General features: G+C 61.2%; 1 protein-coding gene across 1 annotated transcript; it reads left to right on the top strand.

Annotated features, from left to right (window-relative positions):
* The first annotated feature begins 2211 nt into the window (after positions 1 to 2211).
* Positions 2212 to 4794, top strand: LOC103532814 (zona pellucida sperm-binding protein 3). Its single transcript, XM_030457220.1, has 9 exons — positions 2212 to 2595; positions 3047 to 3165; positions 3240 to 3343; positions 3491 to 3668; positions 3763 to 3883; positions 3986 to 4077; positions 4251 to 4387; positions 4458 to 4544; positions 4621 to 4794. The coding sequence occupies exons 1-9, from the start codon at positions 2227 to 2229 to the stop codon at positions 4740 to 4742; spliced, it is 1329 nt and encodes a 442-aa protein (XP_030313080.1). The 5' UTR covers positions 2212 to 2226; the 3' UTR covers positions 4743 to 4794.
* Positions 4795 to 8664: the final 3870 nt, after the last annotated feature.

Below are 8664 nucleotides of genomic sequence, written 5' to 3'. Positions count from 1 at the left end.
CCCCCCAGACCATAACTTTTGCAGCTGCTGCTGGGTTACATTTTCATCTATCTGATTCCTTGTCTTCTCCAGCTAAAAAATGCCTTAACCACCCCTGGGCACACATGATCTGGGAGGTGACCATCTCTGCTTTGCTGGGATGCACAGAGGGGAGTTTTAAAGGCAAGTTCTGTGTCCTATGCTGCTAATGAAGCAAAAAATTCCTTGATGGCTCCAGGAGGGAAGGCAAATATTGTCCAGTTTGGGTCTAAAAAGAAACTGGGGATAGGGAAGAGCAGCCACCCCCTCCAGCACCTCCTGCCCTGGCTCTGGTAAGGCTCGATGGCAGCACTCCCCTTGCTGGGTGAGATGGGAAGTTTTGGACTTAAAAATTGCTGGAAAAAAAAATGAGATGTGCTTTATAGACTCCTTGCTGCAGCAAGGGAAAAACCCCTGGGTTTCCCCAAGTGCTTGTCTTGTGCACTGGGACTTTCTGCTCTCTGTCTCCTCCAAAAAAAAAAAAAAAAAAAAAAGACACAACCCAAAAAACCAAAAACCCCCAAGCTCCCACTCTCACCCAACTGCACTGGGAATGTTGTACTGTGCCTGGAATCAAGCTGGGGCCTGGCAGAGGCTCATCTGGGAGCAGAAAGCCCCTTTTTCATAAAGAAACAGCTCCTTTTCTCTAAGCCTGGCTGTGGGATCCCCCTCTGCTCATTTGAGCTGGGGAAGCAGGAGGTGACCCCAGGAGGGATTTATTCTGCTTGAGGCTCAAACCTCAACACCCTGAGCCCCCCAGCCTGGGTGCTGTGGCTCTCTGGTTGGAGTGGGGTGGGTGCTGGCATCTCCTGGGGTCCTTGCAGCCAAGGCCCTGTCTGAGTGGTGATGGGAAGGGGGGGAAGGTCCCTGATTCAGCATCACCCTTATCTCCCTGACGCATGGGGCTCGGGATGCTCCTCCCATCCTCCCTGTTCCTATGCAGGAACTGGGCTGGAGGAATTTTAAACATCCAAGTGAAATCCTGGACCCACGGAGAGCAACGAGGTTGGGGCATCAACTTCTTGGGGGTGTGTGGAAAGGGGATGGTTTCTACTTCAGCCAGTTTTCCACTGGTGTGTTGTGGGGAAGTTGAGTCAGTCCCAGCTCCAAGCCCAGTGAGATTTCTGCTAGGAGGGGGCTGGCTGCCTTCTAGCCCCAAAGTTTGCTGTTTCTATTTGTTTTCCTAGAAATGGCTGAGCTGAAATCCAGCCTGGAGCTTCCTGCTGTCCCTAAGGCTTGCCAGGGGCCTCCTGAAGGATGGGGCAGGATCTGGGGGACGAAATGGAGCATCCCTCACACGGAGCTGGCAGGATGCTTGCAGAGCCCGGGTAGGGAACACGAGTTAAAGATCCTCAAAAGAAGGGACAAACTCCAATAATGAGTCTTGGAAACAGCCTGGGTTTATTTTGAAGCAGCTTTCCCTGTTCCCCATCCGTGAGGAGCCTGGTGCTCCATGGTGATCCCTAAGGGGGGGTTCTGCAGCAGGGGGGCTGCTTTTACCCTGAGCCCTTTTCTTTGTAGGCAGCAAAGCCAACAGAACCTAAACAGCTGGGGAAAGGGAAGCAGAGGGGAAAAATGCAAGGCTGTGGCTCTGCTGCTGAGGCTGAAATAGGGGCTGGAAAACCCTGGCTGAGAACGGCCACGCTCGTGACAGTGCTGAGGGCTCCCCATCTTCTGCTGCTCCTGACACAACATCCCAGTCCTGGCCCAGCTGAGGAGATGTTTGAAGCCCCTGCTTGGGCTGGACCTGTGCCCCCCCCCGGGACCTCAGCATCCCTCTGGAAAACCAAAGTCCCAGAGGGGCCACAGTTCCGGGCAGGAATAGTCCCTGTGGAAGGGTGGGGAAGGACCCAGATTGGGATCTTGTCATCTCCTCAGCAGCCTTGAGAAGCCCCTTATCACCTTCTAACCTAAACAAGCCACTTTGTACCAGTCTCCCCGTCTCCAGCTTCTGCTGAGTTTTATAAACATTTTCCCCAAAGAGGCTGACGAGGATGTTTTCTCTTGCCTTGGGCAGCCCGGGAACAGGGGGTCCCAGCACCCCGGAAACCACTGGGTCGTGTCCCCACACCCCCATGGGCTGGCCTTTGGGTGCCATTGGTCCCCATGGGGGAGCCCAGGGGTGGATGGCTCCTGCTCTCCCTGGGATATAAAGGCTGGAGGAGCAGCCCCAGCTCTCTGCGCCAGGGTTTGCTGGAAGAAGAAAGGATGGGACCCGACAGCAGCTTGATCCTCGCTCTTCTCTGCTGGGTGACGGGCGACATGGCTTCCTCCCCACCTTGGGATTTCTCCTGGGGTGACTCGGCGAGGAGGGGAGTGCGGGCAGAGCCCCACACCTGGTCCTGGGTGGAGGATCCCCAATCTCGAGCCGTCTCCAGCCAGCAGCCAGTGACTGTGCAGTGCCAGGAGGCTCAGCTGGTGGTGACAGTGCACAGGGACCTCTTTGGCACCGGCCGCTTGGTCAACGCAGCCGACCTGACCCTGGGACCAGCAGCCTGCAAATATTCCTCCCTCAACCCTGCCCAGAACACTGTCACCTTCGTCGCTGGGCTCCACGAGTGTGGCAGCATCGTGCAGGTAAGACCTCCCCTCCGTACTTCCCCCCAGCTCTGGGATCCCAGCTGGCATCTCCCAGCCCTGGGAGCAGCTCTAGGCTGGGGGACCACACACCCACCATCCCCTGTCACACCGGGGGTCCTTTGGGTGCACCATCAAGGACCACTCCAGGAGAAAGATGAACAGGTATTTCCCTCAGCTGCGAGTGCTTTTCCCCCACAGCTGATTATCCTTTCCTGCTGCTGACAAAGCCCCCATTTCCCAGAGCTCAGCCCCATTTCCCTCCTGTTTTGTCCCATTGGGAAGCTTCACCCACTGAGAACGGAGCGGGGCTCCTTCTTCACCCCTTTGCCTGGCTTTCCCCCCGTGCTTTATTTGGATTTTCGCAGTTGGGAAGACAGCTCCACGTCCAGCAGTAGCAGGAGGTGGAGGGATGGCTTCACAGCCAGCTTCTCACCATTTTTCTGCCCAGGTCACACCAGACTCCCTCATCTACCGCACACTCCTCAACTACGACCCCAGCCCCGCCAGCAACCCCCTCATCATCCGCAGCAACCCCGCCGTGGTCCCCATCGAGTGCCACTACCCCAGGTAAGGACTTCCCTCCATCCACCCCCCAGGGACCAGCCCGGGGCTGTGTCCTGATGTCTGTGGTCCTTGCTCAGGAGGGAGAATGTGAGCAGCAAAGCCATCCAGCCAACCTGGGCTCCCTTCAGCTCCACGCTGTCAGCCGAGGAGAGGTTGGTGTTCTCCCTGCGCCTCATGAATGGTAGGTGGAACCCCCCCACACCTCCAGATGGGGATTTGTCACCCTTTTCCCTATGGCACATGCTGTGGGGCTGAGTGGTCCCACGAGAGTACCTCGGGCCAGGCAGAGCCACTTTTTCCCCTTTTGTCCTCCGGCGCTGCCTCACAGAGGACTGGAGCGCTGAGAGACCCTTCACTGGTTTCCAACTGGGCGACATCCTCAACCTCCAAGCAGAGGTGAACACAGAGAGCCACGTCCCACTGCGGCTGTTCGTGGACAGCTGCGTGGCCGCCCTCAGCCCTGGCACCGACTCCTCACCCCACTACGCCATCGTGGACTTCAATGGGTGAGCCTGCGGGACCTGCTGGTGATGGAGATACAGGGGGGGGCGGGAGGGGGAAAGACATTCTAGGATGCTGACCCTCCCCGTCCCACCCCAGGTGCCTGGTTGATGGGAGGTCAGACGACACTAGCTCTGCTTTCATCACCCCCCGGCCCCGGGAGGACATGCTGCGCTTCAGGATCGATGTGTTCAGGTTTGCAGGGGACACCAGGAACCTGGTAAGGCACCCGTGTGTGCGTGTGTGTGTGTGTGTGTGTGTCCCACCACCCCCAAACCAAGCTGGTGTCAGTCCCCACCTCTCTCCTCTGCCCTCCCTGCAGATTTACATCACCTGCCACCTGAAGGTGACCCCGGCAGACCAAGCCCCGGACCCCCTCAACAAGGCTTGCTCCTTCAACAAAGCCAGGAACACGTGAGTAGCCACCACACCGGGCAGTGGGGATATCTGGGCAGGTGTCCCCGGGCATCCCACAGCCCCAGCAGGGCACAGGGATGAGTCACGGGCCTAGACTCAGGTGACGCAAACACCCCGTGGGTGCTGGAAGGTGAGGACACCCCAATGACAACGCTACCCCTCTGCTGCAGCTGGGTGCCCGTGGAAGGCAGCAGGGAGATCTGCAGCTGCTGTGAGACAGGCAACTGCGAAGCCCCCGCCTTCTCCCGGAGACCGAGCCACCCGGAGCGATGGCAGGGCCGCCGTTTCCGCCGCCACGATGCCAAGGGTGAGGTCCCCGCGGTAGGGACACGGTGGGGTTGTGCCGTGAACCCATCTCATGGCTCCTCCCTCCCCAGGGAAAGAGGCCGAAGCTGACGTGGTCATCGGCCCCGTGCTCCTCTCCACAGCTCTGGGCACGGCGGGCGAGCGGCACCGGGGACAGGGTGAGTCCCAGCTGGCCACGTCCCGATGGCATGGCCAGTGACAAGTGCCAACTCTCTGTCCCCTTTGGTTTTGCAGGTGAGGTGACAGCGGCCTCCAGCGTGGGCATAGGGCTGCTGTGTGCGATGGCCGGCGTGGGGCTGGCAGGCGTGTGGCTGGCTGTGGCCGTGGGGCGCAGGTGTGCCCGTGTCTCGGCATGAGCGTGGGGTCAGAGCCCAATAAAGCCTGAGAAGGACAATCTGGCTCCGTGATGCTTCCTCCGCCACCCTGGGGACATGCTTGGGCTGCGGGGGGGCAGGGGGGGGGACAGAGCAGGCTCTGGCACTTGGCACCCCCCTGCCCCTTTTCTTGGCACTCCCCTGCCCCTTTCGCGGTCCCCTGAATCAGCCCTTCCTGGTGACACTGGGAACAGTCCCCTCGTCCCGAGGGACGGCAGCCGGGTCCCTCCTCGCTCCCGGTGAAGACAGAACAGGGGCCGGAGGCTCCACTTGAGGAGGAGCGAAACCCCAACACCTCCAGGCAGGCGCCTTGGGGAGACCCCCCGGGACGTGGAAAAAGGGACAGCCCGGACAGCGGGCTGGGGGCATTGAGATGGTGACATCAAAGCATACCCCCGCCCTTTCTGTTCTGGGACTTCCCGACCCCTCCCCAGGGCGGTTCCAGTGCCGCCTTCCGCTACGCTCGTTTCCCCCCTTCGGCTGCTCCTCGGTGCCGCCGCAGGTTCCGCCTTCGCCACCCGGATCTATTCCTGGGGGCTTCCGGACGGAAAGGGCTGGGCAGGGGAAGGGGCAGGAGCGGCCTTGGCGGGACCGGGCTTGCATTCTCGCCGTCCCGTCCGGAGAGACGGGGTCGGACCCCGGGGCGCGGCGGGAGAGACCTCGGCGGGCACGGGGAGTGGGGTCACGGTGAGTGGGGCCTCCCCAAGCCCGGGGAAAGGGCGCCGGGGGCCGCGGGGAGGTCCCGGACCGAGCCCGGAGGCTCCGGGGGGCGGCAGTGGCAGCGGCTCCCCGGGAAGAGGGGGTCCTGTCTCGGGGTGGCTGCCGGGCACAGGCCGAGGCCCGGCTGGGGCGGCCTGGAACTGCCCCGGGAACGGGCCCAGACACCGCTGCCCCTGCCCGCCCCGCGCTCTCCGGGCCTGTCCCGGTTCCGCTGACACCCGCGGCCGCAGATCCCGGCGGTCCCGGCCCCGGGGGCTTTGCTCCCCCCCAGGTCCGCAGCGGCTGTTGCAGCCCCTGCCCCGGGCTCTGCCTCTCAGCCCCGCTCCCCTGCTCAGCTCGGCTCTCCCAGCCCCACGGCAGGGTTGAGTTCAGGCCCAGCTCTGCAGGTTTCATGTCAGCTCCAGCCCCACAGCAGTGATTTCAGCTCCAGCCCTGCACTCTTCAGCTCGGGGATGTCTCAGCTACAGCTCTGCAGTGTTTCAGCTCCATCTCTGCACCACTCCAGCCCCATAGTCAGAGTTTCAGCCCCACAAGCTTTATTCCAGCTCTGCAGTGTCTCAGCTCCAACCCCACACTCTTTATTGCAGCTCCAGCCTCTGCCCCACATTTTATTTCAGCTCTTGCTCTCCAGGATCTATCCCAGCCCCACAAGATTTCAGCTCCAGCCCCACAAGATTTCAGCTCCAGCCCCACAAGCTTTATTGGAGCTCCAGCTCAGAGATTCCAGCTCCACTCTGGGATTCTCAGCTCCAGCGATGCAGTTTTTGTTTCAGCTCCATCTCTGCACCACTCCAGCCCCATAGTCAGAGTTTCAGCCCCACAAGCTTTATTCCAGCTCTGCCATGTCTCAGCTCCAGCCCTACATTCTTTATTCCAGCCTCTGCCCCACATTTTATTTCAGCTCTTGCTCTCCAGGATCTATCCCAGCCCCACAAGATTTCAGCTCCAGCCCCACAAGCTTTATTGGAGCTCCAGCTCAGAGAATCCTGATCCACTGCGGGTGTCTCAGCTCCAGCCCTGCACTCTTCAGCTCGGGGATGTCTCAGCTCCAGCTCTGCAGCATTTTCAGCTCTACCTCTGCACCACTCCAGCCCCATGGTCAGTGTTTCAGCCCCACAAGCTTTATTCCAGCTCTGCAGTGTTTCAGCTCCACCCCCACACCCTGATTTCAGCTCCAGCCCCACAAGCTTTATTGGAGCTCCAGCTCAGAGATTCCAGCTCCACTCTGGGATTCTCAGCTCCAGCGATGCAGTTTTTGTTTCAGCCCCATCTCTGCACCACTCCAGCCCCATAGTCAGTGTTTCAGCCCCACAAGCTTTATTCCAGCTCTGCAGTGTCTCAGCTCCAACCCCACACTCTTTATTGCAGCTCCAGCCTCTGCCCCACATTTTATTTCAGCTCTTGCTCTCCAGAATCTAACCCAGCCCCACAAGATTTCAGCTCCAGCCCCACAAGCTTTATTGGAGCTCCAGCTCAGAGAATCCCGATCCACTGCGGGTGTCTCAGCTCCATTCCTGCACTCCTCAGCTCGGGGATGTCTCAGCTCCAGCTCTGCAGCATTTTCAGCTCCAGCTCTGCACCACTCCAGCCCCATGGTCAGTGTTTCAGCCCCACAAGCTTTATTCCAGCTCTGCAGTGTCTCAGCTCCACCCCCACACCCTGATTTCAGCTCCAGCCCCACAAGCTTTATTGGAGCTCCAGCTCAGAGATTCCAGCTCCACTCTGGGATTCTCAGCTCCATCTCTGCACCACTCCAGCCCCATAGTCAGTGTTTCAGCCCCACAAGCTTTATTCCAGCTCTGCCATGTCTCAGCTCCAGCCCTACATTCTTTATTCCAGCCCCAGCCTCTGCCCCACATTTTATTTCAGCTCTTGCTCTCCAGGATCTATCCCAGCCCCACAAGATTTCAGCTCCAGCCCCACAAGCTTTATTGGAGCTCCAGCTCAGAGAATCCCGATCCACTGTGGGTGTCTCAGCTCCAGCCCTGCACTCCTCAGCTCGGAGATGTCTCAGCTCCAGCTCTGTTGTGTTTCAGCTCCAGCCCCACACCCTGATTTCAGCTCCAGCCCCACAAGCTTTATTGGAGCTCCAGCTCAGAGATTCCAGCTCCACTGTGGGATCCACAGCTCCACTCCAGCTCCTCTCTTGCCCGCTGCCTCCAGCCAAAGCTGCTCCCAGCTCTGCCGCAGCGCCAGGGCTGTTGACAAGGACACAAATCACTCCCTGTCCCCACTGCAGTGTCACCGAGCTGACAGCACAGGGCCAGGCCTGGGGGAACGGGGCAACTCCCGGCCCCGGGGCTCCAGGGCCCAGCGCTGGACACGCAGCACTTGGCCGCACCGGGATGGCTGAGCCGGATCTGTCCCCCAGCACCCAGCGGGAACCCCCCCCACCCCCAGCAGCCCCCGGGAAAGGCGGAGGCACCACCCGCAGGGCTGGGGAGGAGGCAGCGCCCACACCGCCAACCCTTGCTTGCCCTTCTTTGAACGTTACATTTCAGCCACTGTCACACCCGGGGTTTGTAATGACACCAGACAACAAGACCCAGGAACTGCGGCCTCGACCCCCGGGACTCCCCTCCGGCCGAGAGAACCCCAGCACTGCCGCAGCCCCTCGCCCTCGGGGAGCAGCCGGCCGGACTCGCTCCGCTCCCCAGCACCCGAGCCGGGGATGCCCCGGCCCCTCCCTTCCCGGCTCCGCCCACCCGAGCAGCGGCCCCCGCGCTCTCCAGCGCTGCGCTGCCCGTCCCGCCCCATCCCGCTCCCCGCCCACTCACGGTCGCCTCAGAGTGGCAGCGCCGTACGCGCCTCCCCGCAAAGCCTTATATAGACCCAGGCCCCGCCCCTCCCGGCGCCACAGCCAATCGAGAGCCAAAGTAGCACCGGGTCCCGCCCAGCACGGTCCGGTCGGCTCCGCTCGGTCCGCAGAGACACCGGGAACCCGGCCGCAATGCCGGATCCAAAACAAGGAACGGGATTGGGCGGGGCCGGGAGCTGCCCCGGGCCGCGATTGGCTGTGGCGCCGGGAGGGGCGGGGCCGAGGGGCTGGCGGGCGGGCAGCCCCGGCTCTGGGGGCGGCGGCGGGCGGGGGGAGCTGGGGCAGGCATAGAGCCCGCAGCAACCAGAAAGCTGGGCTGCTTTCCTGACAGCGCTCCAAGCGCCCTCTGGAACGATGGCTCAAGGG

This window comes from Calypte anna, chromosome 10 (genome assembly GCF_003957555.1).
Source record: "Calypte anna isolate BGI_N300 chromosome 10, bCalAnn1_v1.p, whole genome shotgun sequence".
Lineage (NCBI taxonomy): Eukaryota > Metazoa > Chordata > Aves > Apodiformes > Trochilidae > Calypte > Calypte anna.
Note: the sequence above shows the minus strand (reverse complement) of the source record. Positions and strands in the feature narration are given on the sequence as shown.

Bases quoted from the DNA above. Each gene is read 5' to 3' on its own strand.
- LOC103532814 (XM_030457220.1), top strand. From the start codon at position 2,227: ATGGGACCCGACAGCAGCTTGATCCTCGCTCTTCTCTGCTGGGTGACG. The intron at 4,388-4,457 runs GTGAGGTCCCCG...CTCCCTCCCCAG, and splicing joins CCGCCGCCACGATGCCAAGG to GGAAAGAGGCCGAAGCTGAC. The intron at 4,545-4,620 runs GTGAGTCCCAGC...TTGGTTTTGCAG, and splicing joins CGAGCGGCACCGGGGACAGG to GTGAGGTGACAGCGGCCTCC.